Genomic DNA, 13,139 nt, shown 5'->3' on the forward strand with positions numbered 1-13,139 from the left:
TTCTAATTAGACAGTTTTTATATCCTGGAAAAGCTTTTGAAGTGACTTCAAGTATTTAAGTACACTGTGCACGGTCTGCCTGATGCAACACGATGTTTCTGTCTTCTTCTTTAACGTAATATAAGTTTGAGTCATTACAGCATAAACACCAGTGTTAGGTTCAGAACCGTAACATAGCGCTGATAGGATAAGAATCAAACCCACAGTCAGACAAAAACAAAGCTTGGCACCAAATCTGAGTTTTACTTGCAGCAAGGGAAGTCCGTGCAGGGTCTTAGAGTTGTAAGCTCTTCACCTGGCATCAGCCAACTCCGAATCAGACTTCCCTCTTTGCTCCTTTTATTGTATACATGGGGTTACAAAACATCACGTGATTACATTCCTATAAGTATGTGCACATGTTGTATAACTTGAGTGCATAGGGGTTCAATGCTCTTCATACCTTATGGGTATGTTTTCTTTTAACCTATGTGCTCTACTAAATTAAAGCCAGTTCCTCCTCCTCCGGGATGATGTGTGCTGTCAGAAAGGAATTCGTTATCTATGCATGTAGTAGTGACCTTTCAACTGCTACCTACATAGACCAAAGGAAACTTTTGCACACATGGTAGTACTTAATTTACACACTGACAATGAGCTACTGTTTTTCCTAACATTCCCTCCTGTTTGTCATTTTGTAAATTCCTTAGATCATTGTGACATCAACATAACATCACTTGTTTTCACATTTTCAATGTATGCATCATTTTAGACCTTGGAATCATTTCACTCATTTTCAGGGGGATCTCGTTCATATTGCTGTAGGAGCATATAATTAAAGAATGTGTTTGCCACCATCTTCTGCATCATCATCCGTAGACAAGGAATAACACAACTTATGAGTACACAGAATATTATCAACACCACGAGTACAGGCATGAATATCTTCAGTAACATATGCCACCATGGGCCTGTAGTCAACCAGGAATATATATCCCAGCTCCCTATGCCAAGGTGGTCTTTGGTCATAACAGATTGCATTTGTTTCAGGACATTCATGGCTTTGGATATGTTGGTGTTAACCTCGTCAGGGATGTATGTACAACATGTAGTTCCTATTTTCACACAGACACCTCCCTCAGATGCAGTCAGGAGGTCCAATACCATCCTGTTCTGGAGCACCATGAGGCGGAGTGCCTTGATTTCTCGGTTTTGGCCTTCATTTACTTTTATAGACGCATTTGCCCACACTTGGAATCTATAGTCAACAGTCTCCAAGCGTAGCATCACTTTACCTACCCCTAACTGTGGGAAGAAAGCTAGGATTACTTTTGATGCGTCAGTCCAGAGTTTATGTTCTTTTGGTACGTCAGTTCCCCATATACCGTCATGAGGCTTAATTCCATTCTCAGTCATCCACTGGTCAGTTGATCGTTTACGACGAACATTATTTACTGAGGTTTGTTCTTTGTCTACAATGAACGTGTGGTCTGTTACAAATATTGGGGTACATACTCCAATCCAATTAACAGGTAAGGTAATATATGCATTAGTGCCACACAGCCACCAGCCTCCTTGTACTAAATAAGTACCATTGGATGGCCTTTTCTGGTGCACAGGTGCCCCTTGCCAGTCGCCATAATACGTATGTTGACATTGTTTGCTGGAATTTCCTAAGAAGACGGTGCCCTTTGTTTGCTCAAAACACAGGGGAAATTTCGGGTTATCTTTCAGGAATACCTTCTGAGGAACAACAGGGCCTGTACTAGTACGGTTAAAATTCACCCAGAACATGGTGTCACATGTCCCATTCTTAAGTCCAGTGAACTCAAGCCATCCGGACTCACCTTCCTTTACCAGGGTGACATTGATGATTATGTCTTCATGTTGGTACCCCACCCCAGCGAAACTGGAAAAGCATTTAGCTTCTGTCCAGTTCATAGGTTTTGCATGTAAGGTCACTTGTGTAGATGAGTGTGGCATGTGGGAACATACGAAACAATCACTTTTATTATACGACCTGACGAGGGCCTTTACATAGCTGTACCACATGTTGGTATCCCACGAATGTTTTGGGTTTTCGTCCATCCATGTCCATTTGTCTGGTTGCTGATCGGTCCATCTTTTCCTTCTTATCGTGCCTTCGTCATCTTGGCGGAGTGACAGGAGGCAGAGTCCTGTAAAAGTTGTTACCACAAGGGGGAGGACCCACCTGCATGCCATTGTTGACAGGATACTATGGGCGCGGATCAGTTGTTTTCTTCACTGGGTTGAGACCAGGGAGCCTAGAGCTACACCCACCCTTTGTAACCAGACTTCCACCGTTACCCGCTGTTGGCAGCAGTCAAGGGGGTCACTCTCTTGCAGTGGCTCAAATGTATCCAGGTGCCTCTCTCCGCGATCTTTATGGCCGTTGGTGTGGTCAGGAGGACTTGGTATGGTCCAGTCCAGCGGGGGTTGGACCAACACTTCCTTTTGATGACCTTTATCAGCACCCAATCACCGGCTTTGACTGGATTTTCCTGTGGGGACACAACGTGGTCTGGCAGATTATTTGCACTCATTATTTCTTTTCCTTTCATCATTTTACACATCCAATCAGTTAATGTGTTTTCTTCTTGTTCTTTTTCTTCATCGTCATAAAATAATGGTAATTTGAACGGTCTACCATTTACTATTTCAAATGGAGTTAGTCCATTTTCAGTTGGGGTTATTCTCATGTACATTTTTACCAGATCTATACATTCTGGCCAGGTTCTTCCTGTTTGCTCCATAGTTTTTCGTAGCCTTAATTTCACCGTACCGTTTGCTCTTTCCACTAACCCTGCACTTTGTGGATGGTACGAGCAGTGATTTTTTAATGTTATTCCTAAGTGTTGCGCTAGGTATGTTATCACATCATTTACAAAGTGTGAGCCATTATCACTGTATATTATTCTAGGAATGCCATGCTGTGGGATGATGTTTTTGCATATAGCTTTAGCTACTGTTATAGCATCTGCCTTTCTGCTTGGGATAATCTCCACCCATTTGGAGAATGGGCATATCAGAACCAAACAATATTGGAAGTTATTATTTTTATTTAATTCAATAAAATCCATGTGTATTATTTCAAACGGGTGTTCAGCTCTCAGGAATACACCGCGTTTTGGTCTGACGTTTCCTTGGGAGTTATGTTTACAGCAGATTAAGCATGATCTACAAAAAAATTTTTGAGTATGAATTGAATCCTATTGTATAGAAATGTTGATGTATCCCTTCAACCATCCCTCCTGTTGAGACATGGCAAGGCCCATGACTCAAAATGGCTGCTGTTTTGTATAGGTTTCTTGGTAGTACAGGTTTGTTGTTTATGTGATATATGCCGTTTTGTATTTGTGCTCCATTTTTTAACCATAGCTGTTTTTCTGTTGTTGGTGAATTCGCTTGCATATCTATTAAAATTTCATTAGATATTGGTTCGATTTCCTCGTTTGGTTTCTGATGGACTATGGTGTATATGCCATATTGTCCTGTTGCTGCTTCTTTGGCTGTTTTATCGGCAAATGCATTGCCTTTGCTTACTCTGTCCGTTTTCTTTGTATGCGCTGCACATTTGCATACTGCGATTCTTTTTGGTAACAGGACTGCTTTAAGGAGTTCTTTTAATAAGTCCGCATGCTCGACAGGTTTTCCTGTGGATGTGGTCATTCCTCTCCGTGACCATTGGGCTGCGAATAAATGTAGTGTAGAAAATGCATATTGACTATCAGTATATATAGTGACGCTCTGATCTTGTGCTATTTTGCATGCTTCTGTTAAGGCTATAACTTCAGCCGCCTGGGCTGAGAGGTTCGAGGCTAATTTTTTCGCCTGTGCAATCTCTTTGTCTGTGACCACAGCGAATCCTGTTTGTGTTTTTCCATCTGGTGACTTTGAGCTTGAACCATCAACATACAATGTCATACCTTCTATTAGGGGTATGTCGGTTAAGTCTGGTCTGGGTTTGCACATTTGTTCTGTCAAGGCTTTACAGTTGTGTGGTGTACCATCTTCTGGCGTGGGCATGAGTGTGGATGGATTTAATGTGGTGCATCGCTTCAGAGTTATGTGTGGCTGTGAAAGCAGTAACGATATTATAGCAAGATGTCTTGCTGGTGATAAGAATGTCATTTTAGTTTGTGTCATCAGAACATCCACCTCGTGTGTGACTAGCAGTGTCAATTGGTGAAACAACACCACTTCCGCGGAGCACTGTACGGCTTGTGCTGCTGCGCATACTGCTCTTACACACGGGGGTAGTGCACACGCCACTGGGTCCAATCTTTTAGAGTAGAAAGCTACTGGCTTCATTTTTCCTCCATATTCTTGTGTCAGTACTGATGTCATAAACGGACCTTTGCAGTCCACTGTTTGTGTGAAAGGTTTATCATAGTCCGGTAGTCCCAGAACCGTGGTACTGGTTAATGCTTGTTTAAGGGCTACTAATGCTGTTTCTCCTTCCAGTGACCATTTAATCTTTTCAGAGAGGTTCATTGGACTTGCATAGATGAGATCTAGCAGGGGTTGAGTCTGCTCTGCGTAGTTTGGGATCCATAATCTACAGTAGTTACATAACCCTAGGAATTGCATCATTTGTCGTTTAGTTTGTGGTTTTGGTGTCTGCGTTATAGCTTGTTTCCTTTCTTCTTGTATGCGTCTTCCGTCACCACTGACCACATGACCTAAAAAGGTCACTTCCTCTTGCACCCACTGTAGTTTAGACAGTGATGCCTTATTTCCTGTTTGAGCGAGGTGTTTCAGCAATGCTATGGACGTGTGTATGCAGTGTTCCTTGGTGTCTGCTGCAATCAATATGTCATCGACATACACTATCACCTGTGAATGTTCAGGTGTAGGGAAATCTGCCAAGCAGTTCTGTATTGCCATTGAAAATATAGTGGGGCTATCACAGTACCCTTGTGGGAGCCTGGTGTACGTATATTTTCTTCCTTCTATTGTAAATCCGAACCACCCCTGTGAATCTTTGTCCACTGGGATAGAGAAAAATGCGTTGCTTAGATCTACTACCGTAAACACCTTTTTATCTGCTTTCAACTGATTCAATAATGTGTGTGGGTCCGGTACACATGGGGCCATACTCTCAACAGCTTCATTGACCACTCTTAAATCTTGAATCATCCTCCAATTGTCTGAGTCTGCCTTTCTAACTGGAAAAATAGGTGTATTACATGTAGCTTCGGGGGCTTCTATTAAGATTCCTGCTCTTATCATGTCTTTTATTACTGGTTTGATGCCTTTTTCGGCATCCGGTTTTAATGGGTATTGACGCACTCTTGGCCTATAATTTGTTTTGGCTTTAATTTTTACCGGTTTTACTGTAGTCATTAATCCTACATCTGTTTTCCCTTTTGACCAGAATGACGATGGGACTTGCGTCAATTCAGGATAGTTCTTTAGATCAGTTATATATCATTCAACTACATCGTCCTCATACGCGGACAGATGTACATGGGGTGACACAGCTACAACCCAGCTCAACACTTTCCTGTACATCGTCCCAGTTTCATTTACTTCCCACCCTTTTTCCGCTCTTTCCCAGGTCTGGGTTCTTTCTCCTTTGGTTATAAATGGGCCTATCTCTTTCCATTCAAACTTTTTAGGTTTGGTAATAGAGACGTGTGGTACGATTCCATAGTTTATGTATAGTTCTTGTGCTGGTTTTGACAACACGACGCTACACCCTGTTTTTCCCTTCCCATCAGTGTACATTGCTTTGAGTGTGATTCTCTGAGGTCCTAATTTTTGAACTTTCTCATTGTATGGTAGGTCTGGCCCTGGGGTGTGCTTGAACCTCAGTGTCACGTGCATGTGGTCTGCGTGTTGTTCTTGATACTGGCCTGTTTGTTTTTTCCTTGCAAACTTTAGGAGTTGTTCTCCAGTGTGAGTAGGGTCTGGTTGAGGCATGTCGAGGGACCAGTAGTAACAAGGTTCGCTATGATTCTGCACCACTAGTGTGTCGACAGCCTCCCCTTTCCCCACTGCGACCATTCCTTTAGAGGTAGGAACTATAGATATTTTCATAGCTAAGAGTAAGTCTCTCCCTAACAGGTTGACTGGACACTCAGGACAGATTACCACTGAACTTCGGGTTTCCTCTCCTGATTGTGAGTCTCGTATCCATACCGGTTTGGACGTGCGATGACAGTTAAGCTGTCCATTTGCGGATTTCACAAAAATCCGTCCATTTGATGGTGTTAAACCAGGTACGTGTTGTTTTAAAACTGTTTTGTCTGCACCTGAATCACATAAAAATGTGATGGGTTTTCCGTTTACTTCTAATTCTCTTGTGGGTTTTTCATGATCTCCCGAGAAATGTAATAATACTTCAGTAAGATCTAGTATGGGTGTCTCGTCCACACTACCTTGATCCTTTCCTCCCTTTTCCTTCTCTAGTCATTTATTGCGAAATGGGTTGTGTGGGGGTGACTGCTCGTATTCTTCGTCATGTTGGTCAGAGTTGTCTTCTGCTCTGCAGTCTCGTGCATAGTGCCCTTTTTTTCCACACCTCCAACAGCTGTCATCCCTGCCTCCGGGGTAGCGCAGTGGAGCCCATCCTCCTCTGCCTCTGCCTCTCCCCCTTCCTCCACGCCCCCTGCCTCTGGGCGGGCCGAGGAAAAAGACTTGTGATGGTTCCTCATAGTGTAATAAGTATGTGGCTGCTGTTTCTGCCGTCCTTTTCTTTTTCTTTTTTATAATACTTTGGGCGTGTTGAGCCCAGTTCATACACGGGACGAGTCCGTCTGTCGGGTGGTTAACATTGTGTTTTTTGATAAAGTCAGCTATGCTCTGGTGGAGGCCTGACATCAGAGCCTGTTTTAGTTGTTGTTGATATGGGCCATCTGGATTACCGTCGTCGTGTAGTCCACTGTTCTGTCTGAACACTCCCTCCAGTCTTGTCCTGTACTCATGTACGTCCTCTCCTTCTTTTTGTCTACATTGTGCTATTTTAGCGTAGTCTGGTCTCCGTCGGAATACTTCGGTCATGCTGTCATACACGGGTTGTATCTGGGCATTTAGTTCTGCTGTACCGTAGCCTAGGACGTTACCATCCGCTGCTTTCCCTGTGTACACTCTTCTTACTCTATTCCAATTATATGTGAGACATCTTTTAAACGTTTGTTCTACTTCTATGCCATTTAGGCGGTAGGAGTCTCTTAACTGTTTATGTCTCTCTATCCATCCCTCCACATCAGTGACATAGTCTCCTAAGCTTTTACATGCTTCCGCACATTCGCTCTCCGTCCATGGTCTGTATACGTCAATAGTTCGTTCTTGGTCACCGTTTATGCCGAAATGAGGGTTAGCCACCGCCATTAGGGGGTATGTTTCAGTGTTATATTTTGGTGGGGGGTCGGGTCCTGTGCCACAGCCTTCACATTCGTTGTTTTTTTTTTCGTTATGCCGTATTTTTCTTTATAGGCTGTCAACACTGGATACGTGCCAGTTGCCCTAGCTGTCTGACTTCTAGTTCTTATGGGACTAGTTAGTCTAGCTGCAGTCGGGCCTATTTCGTTTATCACTTTTTGTTCCTCTTCTTCTTCTTGTTGTCTCTGGCGCTCCTCTTCTGCGTCTAATCTTTCCAACGCTCTAACTGCTCTCTCTGCTTCTTCCCTCCGCTGTCTATGTATATCAGACGGGGGTCCTGTCTCTTCATCCTGATTTACGACTGCCGTGGCTTGCAGTGTAGTACGCTTATCTCTCCCTGCTTCTTTCCTTTTTTTTACTTGCTCTAACCATTTTCTAGCTACACCTAACTGTTCTTCCTTTCGCCGCTTGTTTTTCCCTGTCTTTCCTGACACATTCAGTATCAATCCTTCTACTACTTTCTTACATTGCCCTTCCATTAATCTTCCGTCAAACTCAAACTTTTTCTTCCAGTTGTCTAGGAATCTGGTGCTGCCTGGATATGCCCGTTCCATAAACTTGGAGTCTCCCTCTAAGGCAGGCTTACTGTTTTCACTCCCCATTATGTTAATATTCTTTGTGTCCTTTACAGACTACGTGTCTTTTTCAGGACCTATTTTCCTTAATCCACTACTATGTGTACTTTAACAGACCACAGGATTACGTTTACACCGTTAGGTTTCCTCCTGTGCTGTTGTTTCCACTAGTGGCATTCACACACACACACACACACACACACACACACACATTCACTCGAGCTCTCTGTTAACCTCCCTTACGGCGGAGTGACCTAATTGACCTCCCTTACGGCGGAGTTACCTACCGAATTGACCTCCCTTACGGCGGAGTTACCTACCGAATTGACCTCCCTTACGGCGGAGTTACCTAATTTACCTCCCTTACGGCGGAGTTACCTAATTTACCTCCCTTACGGCGGAGTTACCTAATTGCGCATTCACGGTTATAGAGCCGTACTCTTTCCTTACTTTGGCGTTGTTTCTGTCTCCCTGGGTGATTCAGGATCCCGTCAATCGTCGTCCACCGAGGGGAGTTCAGACATTAAAGCACCGGCCTGGCCACGAATTCACGCCCCAGGTCTTTTTGCAGGCATCCTAGATGTCCTGGCTGTCGACAGACTCCGGTGTGTCCTCTCCCTCCTCACTGGGCGGCGATATCTTGGGATCCGGCTCGAAGGACCAAGTTGTATGTTAGGTTCAGAACCGTAACATAGCGCTGATAGGATAAGAATCAAACCCACAGTCAGACAAAAACAAAGCTTGGCACCAAATCTGAGTTTTACTTGCAGCAAGGGAAGTCCGTGCAGGGTCTTAGAGTTGTAAGCTCTTCACCTGGCATCAGCCAACTCCGAATCAGACTTCCCTCTTTGCTCCTTTTATTGTATACATGGGGTTACAAAACATCACGTGATTACATTCCTATAAGTATGTGCACATGTTGTATAACTTGAGTGCATAGGGGTTCAATGCTCTTCATACCTTATGGGTATGTTTTCTTTTAACCTATGTGCTCTACTAAATTAAAGCCAGTTCCTCCTCCTCCGGGATGATGTGTGCTGTCAGAAAGGAATTCGTTATCTATGCATGTAGTAGTGACCTTTCAACTGCTACCTACATAGACCAAAGGAAACTTTTGCACACATGGTAGTACTTAATTTACACACTGACAATGAGCTACTGTTTTTCCTAACAACCAGTTTCATATCAGCACAAGAACATTTATAACGGACAGAAGCTGTGCAGTAAACATGATGAAATGCTGATGTTGTCAGGAGTCCCTCTGGTCTACGAGTCTTTCAACTGGCAGCACGGTGTGTTCGTCGGAGCCTCGATGAGGTCAGAGGTCACAGCAGCTGCTGAGCATAAAGGTACGAAAATACACATGATGCTCTGTTGAGCTTCAGGTTGATCCAGAATCCTTCTGTTGATGATGTATTTTAAGACAATGGTCAGACACGGACTTTAAATGAACTTTTCATGAATCAAACGAGCTCGACGTCAATCTAAAAACCTGCAGAGGTTTCTTCACCCGTGAAGCTAAAAAGTTCATTTTAAATAATCATTTTACATTTGACAACCTGTTTTTACACATTTTGGATACATGCATGATTGTATCTCGCTCTGAGTTGTATTGTTTCCTTTCACCTCTCCAGGGACTGCAGATAGAAATGAGCTCGTAGCTAGATGTGGTACAAAGCATCTTTTTGAGATGAATGTATTTTGTACATGCTCCCTCTTATAAATAAACTCAATAAACTAAACTGAAGCTCCATCACATTTGCAAAGTATTCAACTGTTTTTCCTTCAGGCAAGATGATCACGCACGACCCCTTCGCCATGCGTCCGTTCTTCGGCTACAACTTTGGCGACTACCTCGCTCACCGGCTGAGCATGCAGAGCCGAAAGGCGCCGACTCACCTGCCCAAGATCTTCCACGTCAACTGGTTCAGGAAAGACCCGGCGAGCGGCGCCTTCCTCTGGCCCGGCTTCGGCGAAAACGCCCGCGTGCTGGAGTGGATCTTCAAGCGCTGCGGCAGGGAGAGGGAGGACGAGGCGGCCAAGAAGAGCATCATCGGCTGGCTGCCGGTCGACGGCGCCATCGAAACCAAAGGCCTCGGCGGCAAGGTGGATATGGGCGCCCTGTTCGACGTGCCCGAGCCTTTCTGGCAGAAGGAGACCAAGGAGCTGAGAGCCTACTTCACCCAGCAGGTCGGAGCCGACCTGCCGGCTCAGGTGGAGGCCGAGCTGAAGGCGCTGGAGGACAGAGTGCACAGTTAAAACCCTGCTGACAGGAAGTACAGCAGAAGAAGGGAGGGAGACACAGGAGTCGGATCAGAACCAGAGACACTGACCGGGTTTACATACAGAGAGAAATGTGGAGCATAGAAAGGCTTTTTACAGGTGAGCATCAAAACTGATGACCAGGTGGAGATACAAGCCACAAACATGGCAGCAGCTCCTATAAGAGCCTCGCTGCTCAGCCAGAATAATACAGAACTTATTCAATCACTAGTTAACCTTCTCTGTGCATGAAAACTCAGTCCGTGACCGCTGCCCTTCTCTGCATGAAGAGAAATCTGTTAGGAAAACCAAATGTACACTGCAACACCAACCTTACTTCACACTAATGCTGCAACACTTTGAGGGACCGGTGGCTGCGAGGGACGTGAATGTTCGGGTTTCCCAGAGAGAGAAGCTCATGTCACTACCTCCATTCACTCACAACTCCCGGCGTGGTGCTGGAGTACAATCAACCTCGTAGTGCCTTTTTGAACCAGGCAGCGTCCAGGCTGCGAGTGTTTACAGGCTGACGACCAAAGACATTTTTTAAGGCTAAATTCTGAAAGGGCAGATAAAGTTTGAACACTTTTACGAAATAAAAGTTTTGAATTACATTTTCAATACGTTATCAACTGAGTCTCACCAGATATTGCCCTTCATTTTAAATTGAGTGTGATATTACAAAAATAAAAGTGAGAACATTGTAGTCCAGGACTCCTATGAATTCTTCATCTCACCACTTTTGTAATGTTTGTGATTAAACTGTAAGATTTCAGGTGATGTTTACTCACAATATGTGAAATGTTGGACCAATAAATGCAACTGAGATTACTTGGAATTTTTATTTGAAGTTGTATGCCAAGATTTTTATTACAGTGCAATGAATAAACATCTTCAAAAGCGGAAGCAGTGACTTCTTTATTTTTGCAGTAGTTTAACACATTTTTTTTTTTTAAAACGATGTAGCAGCACAAGAACAGTAAAAATAACATATTTAAACTAAATCTCATCTTTCACATCGCTGCTTTTTGTTATTTATATTTAAGTTCCCTGTTTACAGCTTTAAGACTTTTATTTCTGGTGTACATGTGAGATGCAGATTACTTATCGCAGTACAACAGCTGTACGAAGTCTGAACACAAATATGAACTGTGATATTATCATAACTGACTGAAGCCTGTGAGCTGCAGGGCGTTAAGGGCCTGTTAACATCAACATCTTGAAAAAGCAAAAAGTAAAGTTACAGTATGAGATCCCCAAACTGAAATCAGTTTGTCTTCACTTGAGCGTAGAGCTCCTCTGGACCACCAGCTGTGTGCGTAACGCTCCTCTCTACCTTCAACACTTGGACCTGTGCGTACACCGTCTCCTGCTGCTGTCCGCCGTCCTGCACTGAGACGGTGAGACGTTCAGGTCTCTGCCTGGAGAAGCTGACATCTTCATAATGGATGTCCTCCTCTTTTATATTGACCGGCACTTGAAGAGCAAACTCCTCCCTTGTTTGACTCTGAGGGGAAAATGTACTGAATTAGAAATGTTGGGAGATGAATCCGTCATCATCAGGTCCGATGTATCAACTGCATCAATGCTTCTGTTGCATTTCACTGTAAATGGGTCAGAAATTAGAGAGCTTATGTCATATTTGTTAAGTTAACACACCTCACAGTTATTTAATATTTGGTTCAAACAGCTGATGAACATCGACCTGCTCTTCAATGGTTTGCAGTTAGTTACTGAGCAGATTTAAAGTACTTCTGCTGGTGTATAAATCTGGCCTGGTGTGAACCCGAACCTATTTCACTGCATGAATACAGGTCTGCAAACAACCCCGATGGTTTGTAGTTGTTCCATCCAGAGTTGGCGGAGACCTCGGGTTAATTTCAACCAATCAACTCGCGCCTAAACCGGCCGCCACTCTTCCACCGCTGCCACCTCCAAAACACTTTTTCCTGCGTACAGACATCGACTGTATATGTTCAGCATATTTTTAAAGTTGTTTTGAATGAACGCCAGCAGCGTGACGGGCCGCTGAGTGTTCAGCGTGTTATTCCGGTCACCGAGAGATCGTCTCTGTCACCAGCCGTCCAATCACAGTGAAGAGGAGGCGGGACAGACGCGCTAACGACCGACACTGGCCGGTGATTGGTCCGCCTTTCAGCGTGGCTGGGTAATCAGAAACAAGTCTAATTACCAGTCGGTTACAACAACGAAGAAAACTGAAGCTGTGAGTCACAGTTGGTTCATCCAGACTACTATAAATCATGTAAAAGCCTAAAACAATAAATGTGTCTGATGTGCATGAGGACTAGTTGCTACTGTTCTTAAACCAGCTTCCTGATGGCATCCAGAAACGGACAGAAACAGTCGACTGATGTTTGGCTTGTTCAGTCTTTTGTGGGTTGTTGCTCAACGTTTCCACCCACAGTGTTGTTAACAGGCTGTTTTGTCACACTTTCTATGTCTCTGCTCAGTAACCTCAATAATGTTCTTCTTACTATTCACATCATTTACATTCGTAGAGTGCAATTAAAACAGTGCAGCACTGTACAACAAAAAGTTTTGCATTTTCTCACCTGAGTCTGTTGACGAGTTGAATATTTGGACTTGAACCAGCTGGAAAACATGAGAGAGCTGTCATAGTAATTATATATAGAGTGAGAGAGTAAAGGCTGGTATAAAACATACATTATTCAACGTACATCAGTGACAAACATCTTATTGAAATCAACTGGTGGAGGTTGTGGGGGAAACTAAAGGAGGACTGACGTTTATAAATCAAACAGCAAGTCGCCTACAAAAAACAACTTGCATGACATGTTTGTTTGATGGTAAACAAATTTAATGTGAGGAACCAAATTTCCATATCACCTATTTATGATGCTCTCACCTTAAACACCTTCAACATTCAGATGCTTT

The 13,139-nt window shown here is 43.7% G+C and overlaps 1 protein-coding gene and 1 long non-coding RNA gene across 2 annotated transcripts; one reads left to right on the forward strand and one right to left on the reverse strand.

The window, feature by feature from the left end:
- Positions 1-1,632: 1,632 nt before the first annotated feature.
- On the reverse strand, positions 1,633-9,125 carry LOC138199390 (uncharacterized). The gene is made up of 2 exons (XR_011178340.1): positions 8,258-9,125; positions 1,633-8,224 (listed from the first exon to the last, which is right to left on the reverse strand). It is a non-coding gene; the product is annotated as an uncharacterized lncRNA (long non-coding RNA).
- Positions 9,126-9,183: 58 nt separating this feature from the next.
- On the forward strand, positions 9,184-10,316 carry LOC138199389 (phosphoenolpyruvate carboxykinase [GTP], mitochondrial-like). Its single transcript, XM_069151447.1, has 2 exons — positions 9,184-9,310; positions 9,751-10,316. Exons 1-2 carry the CDS (start codon positions 9,199-9,201, stop codon positions 10,218-10,220), a joined length of 582 nt encoding a protein of 193 aa, XP_069007548.1. The 5' UTR covers positions 9,184-9,198; the 3' UTR covers positions 10,221-10,316.
- Positions 10,317-13,139: the final 2,823 nt, after the last annotated feature.

The sequence above is a fragment of the Embiotoca jacksoni genome, unplaced genomic scaffold (genome assembly GCF_022577435.1).
Source record: "Embiotoca jacksoni isolate LCO1_2020_lvr unplaced genomic scaffold, fEmbJac1.0.p SCAF_17, whole genome shotgun sequence".
NCBI classification, from domain to species: Eukaryota; Metazoa; Chordata; class Actinopteri; family Embiotocidae; genus Embiotoca; species Embiotoca jacksoni.